The 26,026-nt window shown below is 42.0% G+C and overlaps 1 protein-coding gene and 1 long non-coding RNA gene across 8 annotated transcripts in view; one reads left to right on the plus strand and one right to left on the minus strand.

The window, feature by feature from the left end:
• Window positions 1–26,026, minus strand: part of LOC115209556 (protein mono-ADP-ribosyltransferase PARP15) — a 199,333-nt gene that overhangs the window by 25,971 nt on the left and 147,336 nt on the right. For 6 of the 7 annotated variants that reach the window (XM_029778023.2, XM_036508643.1, XM_029778002.2 and 3 more), the window contains 5 exons: window positions 25,479–25,706; window positions 22,925–23,006; window positions 15,808–15,944; window positions 15,299–15,526; window positions 14,460–14,687 (listed from right to left, as the gene is read on the minus strand). In XM_029778023.2, coding sequence (XP_029633883.1) covers window positions 14,460–14,687; window positions 15,299–15,526; window positions 15,808–15,944; window positions 22,925–23,006; window positions 25,479–25,706 — 903 coding nt within the window. The remainder of the gene's footprint in view (window positions 1–14,459; window positions 14,688–15,298; window positions 15,527–15,807; window positions 15,945–22,924; window positions 23,007–25,478; window positions 25,707–26,026) is intronic. The other variant, XM_036508658.1, reaches the window with a different exon arrangement.
• On the plus strand, window positions 1,368–7,421 carry LOC118765954. The gene is made up of 3 exons (XR_005001862.1): window positions 1,368–1,379; window positions 4,249–4,253; window positions 7,284–7,421. It is a non-coding gene; the product is annotated as an uncharacterized LOC118765954 (long non-coding RNA).

Genomic DNA, 26,026 nt, shown 5'->3' on the forward strand with positions numbered 1-26,026 from the left:
TCAGAGGACCACAGCTCTTTAACATCCTTCCTAAATGCCCGAGAGACTTGCATGGTGTAGATGTGGGTTTCTTTAAAACTAAACTGGATCTCTTCATGTTGGGGGTCCCAGATGAACCTACCTCACAACAGGAGACACAGATGCGGGCAGCGGCATCAAACTCCCTTGTTGACCAAATGCCACGTATCAGAGGTGGATTCACATATTAGTGTAGCTCATTCAGCAGTGGTGCCCCAGCATGGCCGCAGCCTTCGGGCTAAAACATTTTTAAGGATTTTATATATATATATATATATATCATCATCATCATCAATTAACGTCCGCTTTCCATGCTAGCATGGGTTGGACGGTTCAACTGGGGTCTGGGGAGCCCGAAAGCTGCACCAGTCCAGTCAGATCTGGCAGTGTTTCTACAGCTGGATGCCCTTCCTAACGCCAACCACTCCGAGAGTGTAGTGGGTGATTTTATGTGCCACCGACACAGGTGCCAGACGAGGCTGGCAAACGGCCACGCTCGGATGGTGTTTTTTATGTGCCACCGACACAGGTGCCAGACGAGGCTGGCAGACGGCCACGCTCGGATGGTGTTTTTTATGTGCCACCGACACAGGTGCCAGACGAGGCTGGCAGACGGCCACGCTCGGATGGTGTTTTTATGTGCCACCGACATAGGTGCCAGACGAGGCTGGCAGACGGCCACGCTCGGATGGTGTTTTTATGAGGCTGGCAAACGGCCACGATCGGATGGTGCTTGTTACGTGCCCACAGCACGGAGGCCAGTCGATGCGGTACTGGCTACGGCCACGTTCGGATGGTTTTCTTGTGTGCCACAGGCACTGGTACCACAAAGATACAAATTCCATTGATGTTCATCTATTTTGATTGATTTTCACTTGCCTCAGCAGGTCTTCACAAGTGTCACAAGAAGGAAGGTATGCACAGGTGGATCGACTACGTCCCAGGTAGGGGCCACGGGATATGGCCTGACTAGTCCTGCCGGGTCCTCTCATGCACAGCACACTTCCATAGGACTCGGTCTTCAGTCATTTCCTTGGTGAGACCTAAAGTTCGAAGGTCGTGCTTCACCACCTCGTCCCAGGTTTTCCTGGGTCTACCTCTTCCACAGGTTCCCTCAACTGCTAGGGTGTAGCACTTTTGCACACAACTATCTTCAGCCATTCTCGTCACATGACCATACCAGCGCAGCCGTCTCTCTTGCACACCACAACTGACACTTCTTAGGTTCAACTTTTCTCTCAAAGTACTTACACTCTGACGATTATGAACACTGACATTACACATCCATCGGAGCATACTGGCTTCATTTCTTGCAAGCTTACGCATATCCTCAGCTGTCACGGCCCATGTTTCACTACCATGTAGCATGGCTGTACGTACACACGCATCATATAGTCTGCCTTTTACTCTTAGCGAGAGACCTTTTGTCACCAGCAGGGGTAAGAGCTCTCTAAACTTTGCCCAGGCTATTCTTACTCTAGCAGTTACGCTTTCAGCACACCCACCCCCGCTACTGACTTGGTCTCCTAGGTAGCGGAAGCTATCAACTACTTCTAGTTTGTCTCCCTGGAACGTGGTAGAAGTTGGACTCTGCACATTTCCAGTGTTTATTTCTCCTGAGCATCTGCCACAGACAAAAACTATTTTCTTAGTTAGCCTTCCCTTGACATTGCTGCACCTCTTATGTGTCCATAGCTTACACTTGGTGCACCTTATAGAGTTTCTACCTACACCTTTTTTACAGATCGAGCAGGGCCATCTACCTGAAGTCGTTTGTGGTTGGTCCACCTTCCTACTTATTAGGACTTTGGTTTTGGCTAGGTTGATTCTAAGGCCCTTCGATTCTAATCCTTGTTTCCACACCTGAAACTTCTCCTCCAGTTCTGATAGTGACTCAGCAATTAGAGCAAGGTCATCAGCATAGAGGAGCTCCCAGGGGCATCCTGTCTTAAATTCTTCCGTTATTGCCTGGAGGACTATGATAAATAGGAGGGGGCTGAGGACTGAACCTTGGTGGACCCCAACCTCTACCCGGAATTCTTCACTGTACTCGTTGCCAACCCTCACCTTACTAGCTGCGTCTCTGTACATGGCTCGCACAGCTCTCACTAACCATTCATCTATCCCTAGTTTCCTCATTGACCACCAGATAAGGGATCGGGGGACCCTGTCAAAGGCTTTCTCTAAGTCAACAAAAGCCAGGTACAAGGGCTTACCTTTGGCTAGGTATTTCTCCTGCAGCTGTCTTACCAGGAATATAGCATCAGTAGTACTTTTCCCTGGCACGAACCCAAACTGCATATCATCTAAGCTAACTCTCTCTCTAATTAACTGGGCTATAACCCTCTCCGTAACCTTCATTACCTGATCCAACAGCTTGATGCCTCTGTAGTTATTTGTATCTAGGGCATCACCTTTACCTTTGTAGCAGTTGACTATTATGCTGCTACACCAGTCCTTGGGTATGACTCCTTCGTGTATCACCTGGTTAACTATACGGGAGACTATGCTATAGCCGACACTACCAGATATTTTGAGCATCTCTGCAGTAATTCCTGATGGGCCTGGGGCTTTCCCTGTCTTCATGCTTCTAATTGCCTTAGCTACCACGGAACTATCAACTCGGATAGCTGGTCCCTCTGTTGGGTCAACATTCGGCAGACTCTCTTTATCCCATTCATTTTCCTCATTCAGCAACCTTTCATAGTGGCGTCTCCAAGCTTCTCTCTTTGCATCCTCATTTAACGCAAGTGAACCATCCTCCATGCGAACACATTTCTCTCCTACCACATCTCGATTTTCTCTCACACACTGTCTTGCAACACGAAATACCTCAAGTCTTTCATCCTCACGGCGCAGGACATTGGCAAATTTTCTTTTATCTGCTTCCCCTCTGGCTAGATAGACCTGTCTCCTAGCTTCCCTTCTGGCAGTCTGATACATTTCCCTGCTACCACCGTTCTTCCAGGCCTTCCAAGCCTGTTTCTTTTGTCTAATAGCCCTATCAACAATATTGTTCCACCACCATGTTATTTTGGGTCTTAAGGGGACTTTGCACCAGCCACAGATCTGGTCAGCGGCTTTCAGCAGGTTGTCCCTCAGAAACGTCCAGTTGTCTTCTACCCCATGTGTAGCTATACCCCTTCCACTTCGTCAAAGGCTTCAAGTAACATATCTCTAAATCTCTGTCCATTCGCAGGGTCTTTAAGCTTCCAGACCCTTCTTCTCCATGTTGGTCGTCTTCTAGTCGACCTCTTAGTCCTGATCCTAAAGTCACTAACTACCAGTCTATGTTGTGGGGTGCATTCTTCGCCCGGGAAGGTTTTGGCATTTATAAGCAGCCATCTTTCCCTTTTTCTGGCGAGGATGTAGTCGATTTGGCTAGCATGCCGGCCCGATCGGTAGGTGACCAGGTGGCTTGTTGGTTTCCTGAAGTTAGTGTTGCAGATCATAAGACTATTCGCATCGCAGAACTCCAGCAGCCTGGTTCCCTCCTCGTTGCGGGAACCATAACCGTAGCCTCCATGCACGCCATGGAAGCCCCCAGCATGTCGTCCAACATGCCCATTGAAATCACCAGCCACAAAGAGAAGGTCCCTGTCGTTCGTCAATGAGGTGGTCTGCAGTAGGGTGTCATAGAAACTGTCTTTCTGTCCATCGGGTAGCCCTGGCTGAGGGGCATAGGCCGATATAATGGTTGCTAATCTATGATGAAGCACTATTCTAATCTTAAGTATTCTGTCACTTACTCTGATTACCTCAATTACTCTATCTATCCATTTCTCAGCGATAAGTATACCCACGCCACCAACCCCGTCAGTGTTCCCTGCCCAGAAAATCTTGTACCTGTGTTCCTTGCCTGTGAGGAACCTAGCAGATCCTCCTCTCCACCTTATTTCTTGCATACAACATACGTCAACACGTCTCCGTTCAAGCATCTCGACTATCTCGCCAGACCTACCTTTCAGTGTGCCAGCGTTGAGGGTGCCCACCCTGAGGGGGTGGAAGGAATTGACCCGAGAGGCCCAGGGACGGGGAGCAGTGCCGTCATGTACCTGAAAAGAAGAAGAAAACTCGCATTTGGCAGAATTCATAAGCAAAGCAATGAACTTAAGTTCAACCTGTTACACTGCACTAACATGTTTTTGCGCCGTATGGTCACCACCATATATAGAAGGGGTGGTATTGGTTTAAGGCCTTTAGGTGTTCATGGAAGAAAAGCAAAGGAAGGCAAGGTGAGATAAGGACTTCCGGTACTGGTGGTGGGGGCGGGAGGGCGGGCGCACTGCGCACTGGGAGAAGACGAGATTTAGGCGGCAGTAAGAAAGGCAAGATTTGAGATGGAAAGGTTTGCGGTCGTGTGCATAATTTTCTATGAGTGTAAGTTGGGAAAGATGGGTTAGAGAATTAAGCGACAGAGAGACCAGATTTGAGACGAGATGTTTTTTTGCGGTCGTGTGAATAAGTTTTTGTGAGCGAAAGTTTATATGCTTCAGCTAGCATTTGAGACGAAGGATAACGTTAATATATGGGGGACACAATAATAAGGCTTGATGGTGATAATAATACTTGCAAAAACAATGAAAGAGGGACAGGTCGTGAACTTAAATATGACTTAGCTGATATTATTCATCGTCCTGCGGTTCGAAGTTCGTGTGTTATAGCCAGGAGGAAAGCAGTAATAAGGGCGGTCAAGCCTCGTGCGTAGGGTTTTATAGGGGAGGGGGATCGGAGGTGTGGGTAGAAGCCTGTGGCAGCGAGTGAAAGTGAAATATATATATATATATAGAGAGAGAGAGACAGTGATGTGCGTAGGGTTTTATAGGGGAGGGGGATCGGAGGTGTGGGTAGAAGCCTGTGGCAGCGAGTGAAAGTGAAATATATATATAGAGAGAGAGAGAGAGAGAGACAGCGATAACAGAGGGAGAAAACGACACCGCAGAGAAAGAGAGAGAGAGAGAGGGAGGGAGAGAGACATGGTGATAACAGAGGGGCAAAAACGACATTGCGCACTGGGAGAAGACGAGATTTAGGCGGCAGTAAGAAAGGCAAGATTTGAGATGGAAAGGATATATATATATATATATATATATACATATACACTCAGTGAATAAGGAATTTGAGGACATATGTTTTTGGGGTCACTGCCACGTTTTTTACTAACTCTGTATAATCTTTGTTTCAGAAAATAATAATGGCAGACCCTCAGCTTACTCAAGAAATGAAGAGGCATGCTGTTATTGTGGTTATAAAGGCTGAGAATAGTGATTTAGAAAAATCTTATGTTTTAAAAGTTGCCAGATCTTTCGTCTACAAAGTTTGTAAGGAAACAGAGACTGAATATGGAAACGTGTCACCAGTATCAAAGCATAAAAAAAAAACATTCTAAACACTCTGAAATCATCAGAACACTTGAATTTATCCAACAAGTTCAACAGACCATTGATTACACTCCCAGAAAGTCCATGAGGTCAATTGCAAAAGATCTCCATGTGTCAGAAGGAACAGTCAGTAATGTTGTCCAAGAAAACATCAGATATAAGTCTTATATGATGAGGAAAGGTTAATTTATGTTAGAAAAAGCAAAAGAAAATCACTACATCAGATCTAAAAGGATCTTAAACAAACTGAAAAATCCAGCAGAAGAAGATTTGATTTAGTTTTTCTCAAACGAGATCTAAAAGTTAACAGAAGAAATGACAGATGGTTATGTGCAAACCCTTCTGAAATTCCAAGTGTTATGCATACAAAATTTCCTGAAACTATCATAGTTTTAGGGGTTGTCAGCAATGAAGGACATGTGATACCTCCTTACTTCTTTCCACAAGGCCTAAGAGTTAATTCTGCCGCCTACACTGAGGTCCTAGAAATAATTGTTAAACCCTGGATAGATAGTGTATACAATGGAAGGCCATATGTGTTTCAGTAAGATTCTGCACTATCACACATGGCTCTCGTAACACAGGAATGGATGGCTGAACATTTTCATGATCACATAACCCCTAACATTTGGCCTCCTAATTCCCCAGATCTCAATCTGTCGGACTATTACATGTGGAGCATTGTTGAGAAAGCGGTCAATGAATATACCCATAACACCAAAGATTCTATAAAAGCTGCCATAGTCAGAATGATGTCCAAAATGAATCAGGACCACTTGATTTGAGCATGTAGATGATTTAAATTTCAGGTAGAAGCAGTTCTTGAAGCTGAAGGTGGCTTCATTGAATAACATTATAGAAAAGAAGGTTTATTTTTATCCTCATAGCATTTTCTGATAAATAAAATTATTATCTGTTATTATATATCTGTTTTTTTTAATATCTTACACACCCTGTATATATATATATATATATATATATATATATATATACAGGGTGTGTAAGATATTTGAGGACAGATTTATGTCATCAATTAACGTCCGTTTTCCATGCTGGCATGGGTTAGACGGTTTGACTAAGGTCTAGAGAGCCAGCGGTTGCACCAGGCTCCATTTGGTCTGGCAGAGTTTCTATGGCTGGATGCCCTTCCTAATGCCAACCACTCTGAGAGTGTAGTGGGTGCTTTTTACATGCCACCAGCACTGGAACCAGTAAGGTGGGCTTGGCAACGATCACATTCGGATGATACTTTTTATGTGCCACCGGCAGAGGAACAAGTCAAGGGGTACTGGCATCAGTCACGATCGGTTGTTTTTTTTTATGTGGCACTGGCACAGTATCCAGTCAGGCAAACCACGTTTGAATGGTATCTTTGATGTGCCATCAGCATGGGAGCTAGCCAGAGGGCACCAGCCCCAGCTACGATGTTGGTTTTACTTGACTCAACAGGTCTTCTCAAGCAACACACTAGGGGCATTCTTAACAGAGCTGGACGTGCATGGCTGCCATCTCACTTTAGTTGCTGGGCCTTCTCAAACACAGTACATCTCCAAAGGTCTCCTGTCATTACCTCCGTGAGGCCCAATTTTCGAAGGTCATACTTCACCACCTCATCCCATGTCTTCTTGAGTCTACTTCTTCCACAGGTTCCTTCAACAGTTAGGGAGTGGTACTTCCTCACACAGCTGTCTTCATTCATACGTAACACATGGCCATACCAGCGCAGTGATCTCTCTTGCACACCACATTTGATGCTTTTTATGCACTTACACTCTGTCTTCTGTGCACACTGATATTACACATCCAGCGGATCATACTAGCTTCATTTCTTTCAAGTCTATGCATGTCCTCAGCTGTCACACCCCATGTTTCACGGCTGTGTAGCATGGCAGTTCACACGCATGCATCATACAGTCTACCTTTCACCCTGAGTAAGAGGCCTTTAGTTGCCAGGAGAGGTAGAAGCTCCCTGAGCTTTGACCAGGCTATTCTTATTCTAGCCGGTACACTCTCAGAGCAACCACTCCCGCTACAGATTTGGTTGCCTAGGTAGCGGAAGCTATTAACTACTTCTAGCTTCTTGCCCTGGCATGTGATGGAATATGTTTTTTGAACATCTTCAGTGTTTATTACCCCAGTGCATCTGCCACACACAAAAACTGTTTTCCTGGTTAACCTTCCTTTGATATTGCTGCACCTTTTATATGTCCAAAGCTTACACTGGGTACATCGCATGGTGTTTCTACCCACACCTTTTCCTCAGAACGAGCAGGGCCATCTACCTGAAGGGGTTTGCGATCTGTCAGCCTCCCTACCTGCTAAGGCTTTGGTTTTTGCTACATTAACCCTAAGGCCCTTCGATTCTAGACCTTGCTTCCATACTCTAAACTTTGTCTCCAGTTCTGGTAGTGACTTGGCAATTAGAGCAAGGTCATCAGCATAAAGCAGCTCCCAAGGGCAGCCTGCCTTGAATTCCTGTTATTGTTTGGAGGACTATGAGAGGGGGCTGAAGATTGGTCCTTGGTGAACCCCTACTTCTACCTGGGATTCTTTACTATACTCATTGCCGACCCTCACCTTACTGACAGCATCCTTGTATATGGTTTGTGCAGCTCTCACTAACCACTTATCTATTCCTAGTTTCCACATTGACCAACAGTTAAGGGATAAGGGGACACTGTCAAAGGCTTTCTCCATGTCATTGAAAGCCAGGTACAAAGGTTTAACTTTGGCTAGGTATTTCTTCTGCAGTTGCCTTACCAGAAATATAGCATCAGTGGTGCTTCTGCCTAGTACAAAACCAAACTGAATCTCATCTAGGCTAACTCTCTCCCTACTTAGTTGGGCTATGACCCTCTATGGTGCTGCTACACCAGCCATTGTGTATGACTCCTTCATTAACTACCTGATTTACAATGCGGGTGACAAGGCCATAATCCACACTGCCCGATATTTTAAGCATCTCAGCGGTGATTTATATATATATATATATATATAAGGGTAAAGACCCCCTTCGGTCATGAATGACCATGGGATTGCACCTAGAAAGTTACCCTCCTAGACACAAGTCTGGGCAAGGTTGTTTATGGAAGACCAGCAGTCGCCCATGCATACCGGCCTCCCCTCTCCACGTCACCGATGTTGTCCAAGGGAAAGGCAAGGGCCGATACAGCTTGGCACCTGTGACGTCGCAACTCATTTCTACAGCTGAGTGAACTGGAGCAACGTGAAATAAAGTGCCTTGCTCAAGAACACAACACGCAGCCCGGTCCGGGATTCGAGCTCACAACCTCGCGATCGTAAGCTCGATGCTCTAACCACTGAGCCATGTGCCTTCATTGAGCCATGTGCCTTGTATATATATATATATATATATATACACACATATATATGTGTGTGTGTGTGTGTGTGTGTATGTATATATATATAAAATAAGGTAAGAAAATGGATTACTGTGCATACATAGTTAATTTATTTGTATCATAGTTTAAGGTGAAAATTTCAATACAAACATAATGTAAAACGCAAAAAGGAAAAGCTATAAGACTACATATATGTTTCAATTCCGGCCCCTTTTTAATTCAGAATTCAAAACATTTGGATTGAGTCAAATGTTAAGAATTGGTTATCATTTTCAACTATATGGAGCAGAATCTCTTCAGGGTTCTTTTGAGTTTATAAAACAAAGGTTAACATATTTCTTCATATATATTATGTGTATGTATTTGCCTGGTATCTAAGTATTGACAAGGACCATGAGTAGGGAGTAGAGACTTCACATGAATGCAAGGAGTGTGGGTGTGGGAAATGCAGTGACTGGTAAAACCTTGGCATAAAGAGGGGGTGGGGGACAACAAGATAGCAATGGCACAGTGAGCAGGGCAGTGAGGACAGGATTGGAGGGCAAGAGATAAGCGTAGTGAATGAGAAAGAGGAGAGATGGAGTTCGGTTTGTTGGATGGTGGTGGGCGTGGTGGAAGCCATTGTGGTTCTGGAACTCAGTTTCTCTGAATTGGGTGGTTTATCTCAAGAACCTCATATCACCAGACATTTCGGTCCATTGTCAATTCCTCCCTGAGGCCCAACATCCTGAGATTGGTCCTCACCCTTCCCTTCCATGTCTGCCTCGGTCTCCCTCTTCCACAGGTACCATCCACTTTCAGTGATAGGCTCTTCTTTATACAACTGTCCTCATTCATACGCATCACATGTCCAAACCAACATACTCTTCCCTCTTGCATGCTGCTCCTGACTCCCTTTATGCACAACATTTCCCTCAACACATTTGCACTTTGTCATACATGCACAATGATGTTGCACATCCAACAGGGCATACTGCTTTCGCTCCTCTCTACTCTGTGCATATTTTCTGCATTAAGAGCCTAGATCTCAATGCTCATACGCAAGCATCATACAGTCTACCTTTCACTTTGTGAGAGAGAGTCCTTTTGTGGCCATCAGAAATAAAACGTCTCTGAATTTCCTCCATCCCATTCTTATTCTAGAAACAATACTTTCAGAACATTCTCCACCATAGCCTATTGGTTAATTATAAATGAAAATACAATCATAACCTTCCACAAAAGTAGTAAAGTAATACAGCTATAGTAAAGAAGCTTAAAATTAACGAAATGAGAGTCTGGAAAATTGTCAAGAAATTTTAAGAGACTGGTTCCACCACTGACTGACCTAGACGCAAGCGAACAAGAATTCTGAAGACCTCTCAGCTTATCAAAAAAGTACCATGGAAAATATATGGTGAAGTCCTAGTTGATCCATTAGAAAACTAGCTGCCACAGTGAAAATAAATTGGAAATCAGTGTATCAGGTGCAGTAGGAGGATCTTAGGACCCAACCCTATAAGATGATCCACCATCATGATCTTACGTAAGTTTATAAGGTGATGTGACTGGAAAGAAGCCATCTTATCTTGCATCAGATTGCTAAAGACAAGCTTCCCAGCCTGGTGTTCCCTGTTGGAAAGAAACTTGACACCGAACAAACGGTAAACCATCAGAACAACCGACATTTTGAGTGTATCTGGTTCTGTCAAGGATAGACTTATAAATCGATGTCAAAATCAACAATCAGTTATGGTTTGGGTGGCTGTGAAAGCCACAGGAAGGTCTCCCTTCATTTTTGTGCCCTCAGATGTTAAAATTAACATTAAAAATAACATTAGTGACATTCTAGAAGTTTAACTGCTTCCCTGGATGAATGAGCACTTTCATGGCATACGAGGGGCGTTCAATAAGTAATGCCCCTGACCCACTTCCCATAGCAGTAGAGCAACAAAACTTGGCATAGTTATTAGTCTTTTTCTACATAGGAGCCAACCAGAGTTACGCATTTCTCCAATTGTTTGATGCAGCTCTGGAGACCGTTTTTGTAGAAGACCCAGCTTGGTCCTCCAACCACAATGTGACTTCAGAAATCAAGGTTGCATCATCTGGGAAACGCTTTCCTTTCAAAAACAACTTCATGGCTGGGAAAAGATGAAAATCAGAGGGTGCAAGGTCAGGAGAGTAGGGGGGATGAGGGAGGAGTTCATAGCTGCACGCCTGTGCTTCTGATCTGGCAACACGCGAGTTGTGGACCGGAGCATTGTCCTGCAGGAGGAGGATGCCTTTGCTGATCTTGCCCCGCCTCTTGATTTTGATAGCTTCTCTTAATTTCCACAAAAGTGAAGCATAATAGGCTCCTGTAATTGTGGTACCATTTGCCAGGAAATCTGTCATCACTATTCCGTCCTGGTCCCAGAAGACTGTGAGCATGACCTTGGCAGCAGAGGGCTGCACCCTTGCCTTCTTTGGAGGAGGTGAGTCACGGTGCTTCCACTGCATTGACTGGGCTTTGGTCTCTGGATCATAGTGATGGACCCAGGTTTCATCCTGTGTAATCAGTCTTTTGAAAAATTTTGACTCATCTTCTTGGCACATCTCCAAATTCATCCTTGAGCACTCGACGCGTTCTTGCTTCTGGAAAGGTGTGAGCAACCTGGGAATCCATCTGGTAGACACCTTTTGCATATGCAAATGGTCATGAATGATAGTTTCCACAGACCCGGTACTAATCTTGACCTCATGGGCTATTTGGCGAATAGTTATGCGTCGATCTTCCAAAATGGCAGCCTCAACTTGACGGACAGATGCCTCATGAATGGCAGAAGTGAGGCGACCAGATCTGGGAGCTGTTTCCACAGAGTTCCGACCATGTTTGAATTCACGATGCCAGCGGTTTACAAGGTCATATGATGGGGCATCATCACCATAAGTTACTTTCATTTCATCAAAAGTCTCCTGTGGTGTGCGTCCTTTCAAATACAAAACCGGATCACTGCTCGACACTCAACAGGCTCCACTTCATACTTGACTCAGTTCAAGCACCTATAAATCAGAAACCATAATTAGTTCAGAGCTGTAATTTGCCACTTAATCTATAGAGATATAAATAATTGCACATGCAAAATTTCAGCTAGATCAAACATCTGCAAGTGGGTCAGGGGCATTACTTATTGAACGTCCCTCATACGTTAGAGCTTACAACTGGACTTGGCACCATCCAACAGCTCCAAATAGACACAACAGTGGATTCAGAAAGACATTCCGTCGTTGTTAGTCAAGGACATATGGTCCTCAAGAAGCCCCAATCTCAATCCATTGGGTTTTTCTGTTTGGCCCATTTTGGTCTTGAGCACTCCCCAAGTTTGCTCAATGCTCTGGAGACAATACTGTGCCAGGAATGGGCTTTGGTTCCACAAGAACAATTGTGAACTGCATGTGTAGCATTTGCACCTAGAGTTGCATCTGTGTCTTGAAAAAGAGGTGGTCATATTGATTAAATGTGGTAGAGTCATAATTGTGTTTCATTTACCATTGCATTGTAATGCTCTGAACCGAAATATAACAATATTTGGCTTTGGCAAAATTGGAAAAAGGTAGTTGCTTCAAATTTGGGACACAGTGTATGTATATGTATATATATATATATATATATATATATATATATATATATATATAGACATGCATGAGTAGACAAAAGGAATGTGATGAGTAAACACACACACACAGATATTGTGTATATATATATATATATAGGGAGAGAGAGAGAGTGTGTGGTTGTATACTGTCAACTTAACGTGACGGTCCCATAAGGGAATTACACATACCGTTGTTTAGCCCTAGGAAGCATTGACGCTTCTTGTTGGCCTTGACACATTTCCTGTGTCCTTATATATTTACGAAGGGGTGACAAACACCCCCAACACGTTAAGTTGACAGTATACAACCACTCTATCGCTCCACCACCGTACATATCTCTATGAGATATTTAGAAATTTAATATTTCTGATATATTATATATATATATATGCAAGGTGTTAATATTTGTTTACACATCTCTAAAGAAATTTGATGCATAAGCACATTAGTGACAGAGGCAGTAGTAAAGCCAAGAGATGCAATATTTCATCCCCACTTAAACATGGCTGTCCTGTTAGTACCAACTTTACTGTGGTAGATGCCATGAGCTAAACCCTAACATTGGACTTTTGGTGCAAGATAATTCCCTACTACCTCCAGCACTGGGACAAAAAGATCACATAATATCCACCTTGTTTGGACCTTGTCAATGATGGACACATGATCACTAGGGAGTGTCAATCTATATAACGCTGGAGGGGAGATGAATTACTGCTGTCTCTAGCAGTCGAGTGTCCATCATCGATAAGTTCAAACAAGGTGGAAATCACATGAACTGGTGGCCTTGGTGCTGAAGATTTATCTTTTTGCTACTGATATGAAGAAGAGGGCATTCCAAAAAGCCTATGTGAGGGTTTCTCTCATGGCAATTACCATACTAAAGTTGGTTCTCAGGGAACATCCTTGTTTAAACGGGGATAAATATTACCTCACACTAATAACTGACTGCATGGGAATGAAGAACAGTTGCAAGAAGAAGCAAAGAAAGAGGTCTTTACGTGGTCACTTGATCTGCTAAAATTAACAGCCAAATCTCTCTCACATCATACCTTGCTACCTTATAGTGTTTTGTGAATAAATGTGGGAAGTCTTAGCTAGAGAATGTACCTTGGGTCTTTATTTGGGACTTCTTCGTGCACAATGGAAACAACTTGGATTACTTGAAACATTCTTCAGAACATCTGGAAATTGAATATTTCAAAGTGGACAAGGCTTGTCAGGGTCAAGTGTAAAGAGCTTCAACATCACCTTGATGGTAAATTCACCAGGCTTTTTAAAGGGCACTGGACCAAAGAGGAAATTTGTGGACATATTCCATCCATCCTGGCTTTTGATGCTCAATAAAGTATAGGGTTTGCTGACCAAGGCTATTTTGCTGAACCGTTGACCATATCAGATGTTAGATTTTGGAGATTTCCATACTTGGATAGGGAGAAAGTTCCACCCAATTACAACTGATGTTATTGCAAGAGTCCCAGAACCAGAAACGGAGAGAAAGGGGGAAGGGGGACAGAGGTAATTGGTTTGGCATTTGTGAAATGGATCTTGGTTGTGGCAGCTAGGAATAGGAGGGGGAGGAGGGAGGAGGAGGAATAGAAAGGAAAGAAGAGAAGGAAGACATACAAGTATCTCTGCAGAATCAGGACCGACTCAGGGTCCAAAAAAAAAATACAACAACAACAACAACAAGCAAATCATTTTTAGCTTCAAATGTTACAATGCAATATTTCAGAAGCAAGAATTTGGTGATGGGAAATGGTATAATGAAAGGATAAAGCACAACAAGACATAATGAACAGCATTAAAGGTAGCATGAAGAAAGGTACCCAGGACATGCTGTGAAGTGGTTGGCACTAGGAATGGCATCCAGCCATAGAAACCATGCCAAAGAAGACACTGGGGTTCAATAAACCCTTGTGGCTCTTTGAAGCCAGTCAAAATGTTGCACCCATGAAAGTATGGAACAAGGGCTGTAAGTGAGGATCGTTTCTATTTTCTTTTCTTTATTGCGGAATATTGGTTTTTGGTAAATTCCAAGAATATCAACATCAAACAACAAACAATAAATACATCAACCAACCTTTACTACTTCTGTATCTTGAGGATAAACCACAAAGCAAACGTCTTTGATCCGGCTTGAATTTAGATTTGAGTAGCTTTTCACTGCTTCATACATAGTTCTGGGTAGTTCTTCAACAGGGTACTTCAATACCCCAGCTCCTAATATAGGAAATGCAAGACTTTTTGCTCCCAATTCCTCAGCATTTTCCAGACAAGTGGTTATTATTTGAGTCAAGTTTGCCAGAATCTAATAAGAAATAATTGTTTGGTAATTGATAATGAACATTTTATTAAATTATTTTCTTATTACAGGAAGAAACCATTAAGTTGTAATAAATATATCCTCCTCTCACAACTCCTCTCACTCCTACCACTTCTAAACACAACTGTCATTCCTATCACTCTTTAGTCCTGCAAGGGACAAGGCAACCTCACTCATGATGCTGCTACAATAAAACAGACTCAATCCACCATGTTAAATGGTTGGTGAATGAAGAGAGACAATGCAGACCCAAGAGGAGTCTTTAGTGTTGTTGAGGACATGACAACCTCTCTAGTGCTCGTGCCATGACAGAGAAAAACTCACCAATACAGACAGTAAAACAGAGAAATATGTTTTAATATAGTCTTATTTATCAGTCACATAACTGTTGTTAGGCCATGAGGCTTTTTTCCTTCTATTTATATATAAAAGTGTCCTGTTCATCGATATCTTCTGCTTCCTTCCAATGATAACTTGGAAGAACAAATATTAAACAGGATGCTGACATTTGCTTTATGATTCTCACACAACATGCATAAGGTTCTCTTCAAACATTAACTGTTTCAATAAATCAATATTATATGATTGATACTTACTTTATTAGAGGAATATTCATCCCAGGGAGGTAATGCCAGATGAAATACATTCTTACAGTTGAGGTTATATCCTTTAGTGATGGCTATTTTAAATGTAGAAATACCTTGAGGATATTTCTGGTTACATTCATATTGTATCTGTGAACCAGCAGCATTGAGAATAGATTTGGAGATAGCACCACAGTTAAGCTGGAGTTCTTTATTGGTGCTGTTAACGATGACATCAACCTACAAAAGTAATTAATGGTAAACAACTAAGGAACATTCTGTGGAGAGAAGAGAGATACATTGTTGCAGTTGATAATGTTGTTAAGAAAGGCTCTACAGAATGGCTGTAGTAAGTTTGAGGTTGTTAAAGTTAGCAAAAGATATACTCAAGATATCAGATGTGAAGGAAATAAAATGTTTGAGTTAGATTGAGAAAATGTTTTAATTAACTGTAATGATTCCTCATTTGCAACTGAAATAACAATTAAACGTAAATATGTTAAGTGAATCTATTTACTCACAGATGCATTAGAAATTGAATCAGTCGATAGTTGTATTTTGATGCCAGCATTTTCTCTGGATGTCTCATTAGTTCTGGGCTCCACAGAAGAGGTTTCCTTTTGCGAAACATGAAGAGATGTGTTTGATGATGTGGTGTCTGAAAATAATAAACAAATATCAACATATGTACACTTTATACACACACACACACACACATATGTCATCATCATTTAACGTCCGTATATGTATTTCATGTTTGGATTTGGTTTGCAAGATTCTTTATGTGAGTTTGTGTGTTGAAGCATATTCTGTTGTGTCTGGGGAGAGTCATTTTCTTTTGGTGCCTTATAATTTAACATACTCACTGCCAAAAATTTCCACTTATTTCTCCTTTTTATTTTGTTCAAATTTTCATTGCATCTTGCAACCTTTTCAATAGTCTTGACTCTGTCCGTTATTTACACTGCGTTCCTTTTTGTTTGTTTGTGCGCATGTGTGTGGGTCAGTGTGTGTGTGTGTCTATGCATGCATGTGTGTGTGTATGCATATGTATATATGTATGTATGTGTGTGCATCTGTATGTATGTAATCTGCATATTCATGTGCTTGCATGTCCGTGTTTGCGTATGTTTTGTGTATGTGTGTGTGAGTGTGTTTGTGTATATATGCACCTCTGTCTCCTTGTGTGTGTGTGTGTGTGTGTTTTGCCACTTTGTACCATGTTTGTATGTATGGATGTGCATTTCTATATGTGTGGACACGTATCTCCATATGTGTCCTTGTGTGGAGTAAAGCGTGTGTGTACATATGTTCTTGTGTTTCAGTATCCATTTGTGTATGTGTGCCTGTTTGTTCATATAACCTATGTACCTATCCATCTGTATGTTGATCTGTTTATTTTCATATCCATATGCTTACATACATGTGCATATACACATATGTACCCACACACACACACATACATACCTCAATCTACATAACAGCCCACTAACTATTCTACTCTACCTGTGTAAACTGTGGGTATGGGCGTATGGTATCTACCATGTATATTTCCTATTTAGTATTAGGAAAGTTTCATTTATAAGGACGTACTCCCGTATTTGTCTGAGTGTTGGGTCTTTTGATTGCTTGGATGAGATGCAGATGTCAAGTTGACCCAAGTTGCCTCCATGATGGTCTTTGGGATGTTGGTAGAGTATGGAGGACTGCTTTTTGTTGTCATATTGTCTCAAATGTTCATTTAGTCTTTCAGCTATGCTCCTAGATGTCTCCCCTATGTAAGTCATGTTCATGTCTTTACAGGCACCTTCTAAGCATCATATGCTGTAAACTACATTTCGAGTTCTACAGTTAATGCCAGGGCTAATCCTACATACCATGCAGTTATCATTGGTGCATATGGTATTCTTAAAGGGGTACGTCCTACATAGTTATGATCTGACGGAGTTCCCTGGCTTTTCAACAATCTTAATGTCGGGTTTGGTCTCCTTCAGAGCTTCCCTAAATCTACAGGCTAGTTCTCCATGGGATTTGGCCTCTACAAACATCACTCCTTGATATTTCTCACTTTTATACCATGTGTTCACCCCGTTTGCTTTGTCACAAGTTCTTTGTATCCTATTCCATTCTTTGTTTCTATATCTAGGGCAGCTACCACTGGTATCATTACGTATAATGTTATCAGATTTATTTCTAGCACCCCTGTACACTCGAACCCTATCTTTTTGATCATATCCAGAGAACTGCATGCGGTGCATGAAGTTCTGTATGTGTTTTGTCGTTTCATAGGGTTCGCATAGTGGGGACACATTGTTCATTATTCTAATTAAGTCTGCTATCAGTATGGTTTAATTTCCATGTTGTATGAGAAAGGTGAGTTCTTGTGAACGACATAGTTTGAAGTTATGGGTTCCATGTAATAAGAGTGGAGGAGCTGCACTCTTTTGTTCACAGTCTCTAACCCAAGTTCAGTATCAAGTACAGGGAGTCCATTGTTGGGGTGCTTAGTGGGGTTTAATCTATAGTTACCTTGATACTTTGGTGGATGGAGTTAGCTATTTGCTGGAGGCTCTCCATTACGTTCTTCTCAGTTTCTACATTAAGCGGACATTTCACCAGTGAGTGTGTAAAATTATAAGGCACAAAAAGAAAATGACCCTCCCCCGAGACACAACAGTATATATATATATATATATATATAAGCAACAGTAACTTCAAAAACCAGCCAACCATACACTTAACGCTTTACCAGTCTGGGGTGCACATAGGCCAAATTGACTAAATCATTAGTTTTATTTGGATGCCATCATATTTTCTGGATGTCACTTTAGTTCTGGGTGTCATAGAGGACGATTCCTGTTGAGGACTAAGAAGGTCTGATGGTTTGGTTCCTGAAAATTAACAAATATAAACATACATACACACACACAAACATACACATTTTCAATCATAAAGTCTGCTCTATTCTTTAGGTTGTGCTTCTCATTCTGATATATGTTATATTGATAATTCATATATATATATATATATCTTAGCTGGGCATAAGAACCATCAGATGTGGTGTACAAGAGAGACAACTGCACACGACATCTGAAGAAGTTCCAATCTCTACCAGTGGGAGGAAGCTGTAGAAGAGGGAGGCCCAGGAAGACATGGAATGAGGTGCTTAAGCATAATCATCAAATGATGGGCTACATGGAAGCAATGACTAGTGGTCGAGACCTTTGGCGATATGTCATACTTGAGAAGACATATCAAGCCAAATGAAATCATAGCTGTGGTCTTTGTAGGTGTCACCTACCTGCCAGCCATGCCAGTCTCACGTAAAAAGTACCATTTGGGGGTTGTGCCTCATAGAGGCCATGTGGTTGATGCTGGCATCATGTATCTAGCATCCATGCTGGTGGTAAATAAAAGCAGCCATTACATTGGTGGTTAGGAAAGGTATCCAGCTGTAGAAACCATACCATGTCAGACTGGAGATGGTGTAGCCCCTCACCTTGCCAGCCCCAGTCAAACCGTCCAACCCATGCCAGCATGGACAATGGATGCTAAATGATGATGATCATGATGTACATACGTATAGGCATGCCATCATCAGCATTATCCCCATCTACATTTCATGTCCATGCTGGCATAAGTTGAACAAAATGATATATAAAGACACATTTGTCACAGCAAAAGTCATGTCCAAAAACTGTGATATATATTCCTGTCCATGCTGGGCCTTACGCCCACATTTGCCCCTGTGAAGCATCCCCTTCACCACATCTCATCTTCCTAACACCCACCCCTCTATTATACTCTTCTAACTATGGTCCTACTTTACTGCTGTAACCATTTGAGAGCATTCATCACCACCCAAACCCTTTCATTAATACCAGTTGCATCTCTTTCATCATCATCTCCATCCATACAACCTTCCATCGATCATCCCTTTCTGTCCCTTCCCTAATCTTTCCCACCCATCCCTCTTAGCTACACCTTACTCTGCCAGGTTTCCTGTTGAACACTTCTCCTATCTGCAATCATTCTCAACACCCTCTCACAGCCATTGCTAATAATCCCTCCAATTTTCTGGCCCCACTCACTATAGCCACCCCCATGTATCTCTGACTCCCATCTCTTTCACAGTTCATCATCTCTGCTTTCCCTCTGCTGTCAGATCCTGGTCTTCATCTCTCTTCCTCCTCATCTATCAACAGATTGATGATTCTGCTGCTCTCCACCCTTCCTCTGAGGCTTTTTGTCACCTCCTCCTTTCCGAGCCCCGTCAGTCTATCAACTCCACCTCAAACCATTGTTCCTCACTCTCTACAACCACCTCAAGCCCCATCTCTAACCTCTGCACTTTTCATCTCACACTCTGATGCCATTACCCTCCCATTCCTTCTTTACTCATCCACAGTCTCCCTTATACTCCCCTTCTTGTAACTTGGGACTATGCTCTGGCACTCTATTACCACCATCTTTCTTCCTTCCAGATACTGTCATGCACCTTTGCATAAATATAAGGACGCCACGAGTCTCCTCTAGATCTATGTGCTTAAGCCTCTGGCAAACTTTAGACTTTCTAGCCCTGGCCTCAAGCCACCTCCCCACTCCCCAGTTCCATCAGGGGGCTTGCAAGATACTTGGTAACCTCACCAGTGCTGGTGCCATGAGAAAAGCAGGTTCCAGTCCACACTCTAAAATGGTTGGCATTATGTTGAGTATTCTAACTCTGAATATTCTTCGACCAAAGTAGATGGGGATGACAATGTGTTTGTCCCTTGCTAGGATGGCCGTCCAGTTATTTTTGGTCTCCTCCTCTGAGACAGACTGCACTTTGACAGTCCCATATTTCTTTCTTTAACCTGGCTACGTAGGCTTTGCTTTTCTAAACTGCTTCTAGGTATTTCTCTATTTGCTGCTGTGTTGCCTGCTCCACTTCCCTTCTTTTGACTTCAGTTGTTTTATATAGGACTGTCCACAAATTAATTTTTTGCGGGGCCAGTTCTATGAATGTTTAATACCATTTTTCTGCTACATTTTGCACTCTTGAATTCATTTCCATCAATAAAAAATGTCTTCACTTAATTCTGTGGTTACTCTTGCAAAGTTGAAATTGTTACGACTAGATTTGCATGTCTCATTCTTCCTCATTTTCTCTCTCTCTCTCTCCTCTTGTTTTTCCTCTGCCTAGGTAACCAAATACCTCCTTCACACCAGCACACCAATTTATGGCCTTTTTTGCGTACCTCTTTCTCTGTCCCTCGGTAACCATGTCTCTCCTCTATAGCAAGACATCTCTCTCTGCTTCTTTATTTCTCCGTCACACTCTAACACTTCATCATCTACTACTGGATCACCTCCTCCAATGCCCTCTCTGCTATGGCAAGACCCCTCTTTCTGTCTCTCTGTCACACTCTAACACTTCATCATCTACTACTGGATCACCTCCTCCAATGCCCTCTCTGCTATGGCAAGACCCCTCTTTCTGTCTCTCTGTCACACTCTAACATTTCATCATCTACTACTGGATCACCTCCTCCAATGCCCTCTCTGTTATGGCAAGACCCCTCTTTCTGTCTCTCTGTCACACTCTAACATTTCATCATCTACTACTGGATCACCACCTCCAATGCCCTCTCTGTTATGGCAAGACCCCTCTTTCTGTCTCTCTGTCACACTCTAACATTTCATCATCTACTACTGGATCACCACCTCCAATGCCCTCTCTGTTATGGCAAGACCCCTCTTTCTGTCTCTCTGTCACACTCTAACCTTTCATCATCTGACACAAGCTCTCCTCTTGCCCCTCTCATAATTCATTATCTTGGTGACCCTGCCAGCACTGGTGCCATGTAAAAAGCATCCACTGCACACTGTGAAATGGCTTGCATTTGGAAGGGCATCTAGCTGCAAAAATAATGCCAAAACTAACTTTGTTGTGCTAGTTCCACGTAAAATGTACTGAGTCCACTCTGCTGAGTGGTTGGTGTTAGGAAGTGCATCCAGCTGTAAAATTCCTGCCAAACAGACAGAGTAGCGAAGGGTAGTTATTTTCCACCTTGCCGGCTCCTGTCAACTGTCCAATCCATGCATGCTTAGAAAACAGATGTTAAACGATGATGATGATGATGATGTTGGCAGTGGTACTGGCAAACCTGCTGCAGCTGCACCTGATAACACAGGAACTTGAGGTAAACATGAATTCTGATCACGAACAGCCGACGAGAGAGAAGAAACCCTACTCCGTATGGAATTACATGGTCAGTTCCACTGTGGAACCAACAAATTAAAAGACAAAGAAGCATCATAGAGGTGGCGCAACAAGGGTGACCTAATCAAAAATACTGAAAGCCTAATCATTTGGGCCCAGGACTCAGTGGAAAAGAATATATACCACACAAGTGCAACGGATCTCTGCAGAATGTCTAGGAAGAGGGTTGAAAGTGTGACTCACTGTTAGTGCTTGAGAAAGTCATGCGCAGGAAGAGTACATGCGTAGACACGACAAAGTAGCCCAAAACCTCCACTGGCTACTATGCCATAAGTATGGATATGAGGTTATGGGTGCTTGGTACCAACATACACCAAAAAAAGTAATGAACGAAAAGGGGAAGGCAAAAATCCTCTGGGACTTTGATTTCCAGACAGACAAAGTGTTAGAGAACTGAAGGCCAGATATAGAAACCTTTAGAAGGGACAAACAAAAGTGCCAAATAATCGATTTGGCAGGGCCAGGAGATCAACACATCATCATGAAATAAAGAGAAAAAGGTTGATAAATATGGAAACCTGAGAATTGAGATTGCTAAGATGTGGCAGGTACAAGAGTCGAACATAAAGGTTATCCCTATTGTCATTGGAGAATTGGGTTCATTACGATCCAAACTGAAAAAAAACATCTGAAGTCCTTAGAGATACTCCGCAATCTAGATGTATTGCAAAAGTCAGCATTACTTGGAATTGTGTAAAGTATTGTCTGCCAGAGGTCCTTCTTGTGACTTGACAAACACTGCAAACCCCGAGTAGACACAATATCTTCGATCAACAATCTCACGATATTGTATACTGTGCCACATCTATAATAATAATAGCAATCATAATAATAATAGTAATAATAATAATAATAATAATAATCATTAATCATTAATAATTAATAATAATCATCATCATTATTTAGTGTCCGCTTTCCATGCTAGCATGGGTTGGACCGTTCAACTGGGGTCTGGGAAGCCAGAAGGCTGCACCAGGCGCAGTCTGATCTGGCAGTGTTTCTATGGCTGGATGCCCTTCCTAACGCCAACCACTCCGTGAGTGTAGTGGGAGCTTTTTACGTGCCACCGGCACAGGTGCCAGACGGGGCTGGCAACGGCCACGATCGGATGGTGCTTTTTATGTGCCACCGGGACAGATGCCAGACGGGGCTGGCAAACGGTCATGGACGGATGGTGCTTTTTACGTCCACCGGCACGGGGGCCAGTCGGGCGGTGCTGGCAACGGCCACAGTCGGATGGTGCTTTTTATGTGCCACCGGCACAGAATGATAATAATGATATTAACATTAATCATATTTATAATAAACAGTGTTTAATAGAGACGGTGTGACAAAACACCATAATATTCAATATCAACAAACAAATTGTTTACCTTTTGAATGAAATCTTTCCTTTTCCTGTTTATTCATCATTCCTTCATTTTCGCCTTTATTTTGGAGATATTCTTCAAATTTCTGCAAAATTTAAAACCATGAGAATCATTTTTGTTTAATTTTTTGCTTTTTTTAAAGAGAAGAGATTTAATTTAACAAAAGACAAACAAAATATTTAAAATATTTAATGATTTATTTCTAATCAGTAATAAGGAAATAAGGAAAATTACTTTGTCACTCAGATCAAAGATATTCCATCCACGACCTTCCAGTCTACTGGGAGACATGGTGTTATAGTGGATGTGGCAGAAAAACCTTCCACTGTGACCACTGATGTGGTGTTAGTGAAGTTAAACATGTGGCAATGGTGTCTTCATGTAGCTGAAGTTGTATTGTTTCTTCTCTCCACTCACCATTCTCATTAAAACTGCTGAGTCTTGTGTTTGCTGTTGAAATGTCTATCAAGAATGTTGAAGTTGAGGTTCTTTGGTGCATCTTGTGTAGCCAAGAATATTTGAGGAACAAAAGCAGAGAACAAGGTAATTATTTTCATATTGTAAGCAAGAAGGAGGAGGTGGAGGAGGTCCAACAATTAGGGTCATGGTCATTCATAAGAGAGATGACAAAGGAAAAGAGAAAAGATTCAAAAAGAAAGAACTTCACAAACAGTTCTACAGTGGACAGGAATTTCCCCTATTTCTTCATTACAGCATATGGACATAAAGAATGCCTTTTGGTATTAACACTGCTTCTGTTGCTATTAATTATCTTTAATAAGCCTTCAGGCTATTTGTGACATCAGTGTCTATATATCGTTGACAGGGAGATTTGGCTGTTATGTTGCTACAGGGTGTCTGTCACTGATGAACCTGAGCAGAGCGAAAATACATGATCTGGCAGTTCTGGTGCCTTTAGAAGATGATTGTTGTCTACCAACAATATAAATTTGCATGCATTTATGGACCGTACGTCCATATGAGAGGTCCTCTCAAGGTAAATAAGGCAGTATTTGAGGTTCTAACACAACATCCACATTTAGTTGGATATAAAGATTGCTTTTGGTATTAATACTGCTTCTGTTGCTATTACTTTTAATTACCTTGATTTAGGTTCAGTCTCAATGTATGGCACCTTGAGCAAGTGTCTTTAACTATAGCCTTAGGCCAATCAAAGCTCTGTGATTGAGTCTGGTAGGCAGTAAATGAGAGACGCCATTCATACATATGTGTGTGTGTCTCCTTGCCTTTACATTATTTGTTAGCTATAAACGAGTGTCCCTGTTATGCAAGCAGTGTCCTTTGTTTCTAATAGTTTGTGATGTTCTTTAAAATGCAGAAATAGTTACCTCCCTTGGAATGGGGTGAGGGTTGGTGACAGGAAAGGCATCAAGCCATAGAATATCTAACTCCACAAATTCTATTGCACATGGGTTGTGGTGGTGGTGGTGGTGGTGGTGGTGGTGGTGACGGAGATGATGGTGATGAATAGGATGCATTCTGTTCTCATTACTTTTATTGTATTTTTTCAAAAGCTGTTACTGAAATTTTATGATCATCATCATCATCATAAATATATAAGAATGTATTTATGTGCATGTCATTAGACAGAACCTAAAGCATTTTATATTTGAGCCTCGATCTGTCCCCCTCTTTCACGTATAGGCCTCACCCTGTTCTGTTCGGCCTTCTCCAATGGTGATGGGGAAAATGCAAACAACTTTTGACAGAAAAATAAATTCAGTTGAGCTGCCCTTCCCCCACAAAATGGATGACAAAACAGGAAGAACAAACACACCGGTCAACCGCAGTTAATGACATTTTGATTCATTTACTGCTTCTCTTAACACTCTTTTAAATAACACTTGCAGGAAAATTTTTTTCCCAATTTTTCCTTCAGTTCTTCTGTAGACTTGTTTTTAACGTGACAACCATTTATTTTATTGCAGTAAAGATTTACAGGGAGGTACCATAAATTGAATAGTTCTAGCCAATCTGTACCAAACAGATAAATAATTTTGCTTCATGTGTCTCTCCTCGAAATGTGACATCGATACATGTTTTCTCCATCAAAGCTTTATATGGAAGAGTATGAAAAGTACTGGCATGGGTGGACATCAACAGAGGACTTTTCCAGGGGGACAGTGTGTCTCCACTGATTTCTTTTCACTGTGAATAAAACTCCTTAAGTGAAATACAGCAGATGACAAAGTTGGGGTTTGATGTGGGAAGAGGTAAGCAAAAACTTTACCAGCAGGCATTCAGGAATGACTCAAAATTGTTAACAAATAGTGAGACAGAACTGGACAGCTTAATCCAGTCTGTGCAGATTTTTGTGAATGATATCAAGATGGAGTTTGGACTCTCAAAATGTGCTACAGTGGTGATGAGACCAAGTAAGCTTGCCAGGACAGAAGGCATACTGATGTCATGTGGGGAAATTTATAAAATGATTCCAGATTCTTGTTTCTATTTTCTTCATTTCTTGACGAATATGCTTTTGGTAAATTCCAAAGATATCAACATCAAACAACAAACAACAAAAACATCAACCAACCTTTGCTATTTCTCTGTCTTCTTCAGGTAAAACCACAAAGTAAACATCTTTGATCTGGCTTGAATTTTGATCTGAGTAGTTTTTCACTGCTTCATACATTGTTCTGGGTAGTTTTCCAATGGGGTATTTCATTTCAGCCCCTAATATAGGAAATGCCAGGCTTTTTGCTCCCATTCTCTCAGCATTTTCCAGACAAATGGTTATTATTTGAGTCAAGTTTGCCAGAATCTAAAAAAAATAATTGTTTAGTAATTGATAATGAACATTTTATTAAATTATTTTCTTATTACAGGAAGAAACCATTAAGTTGTCATAAATATATCCTCCTCTCACAACTCCTCTCACTCCTACCACTTCTAAACACAACTGTCATTCCTATCACTCTTTAGTCCTGCAAGGGACAAGGGAACCTCACTCATGATGCTGCTACAATAAAACAGACCCAAACCACCGTGTAAAATGGTTGGTGAATGAAGAGAGTCAATGCAGACCCAAGAGGAGTCTTTAGTGTTGTTGAGGACATGACAACCTCTCTAGTGCTCGTGCCA

The sequence above is a fragment of the Octopus sinensis genome, linkage group LG1, assembly GCF_006345805.1.
Source record: "Octopus sinensis linkage group LG1, ASM634580v1, whole genome shotgun sequence".
NCBI lineage: Eukaryota > Metazoa > Mollusca > Cephalopoda > Octopoda > Octopodidae > Octopus > Octopus sinensis.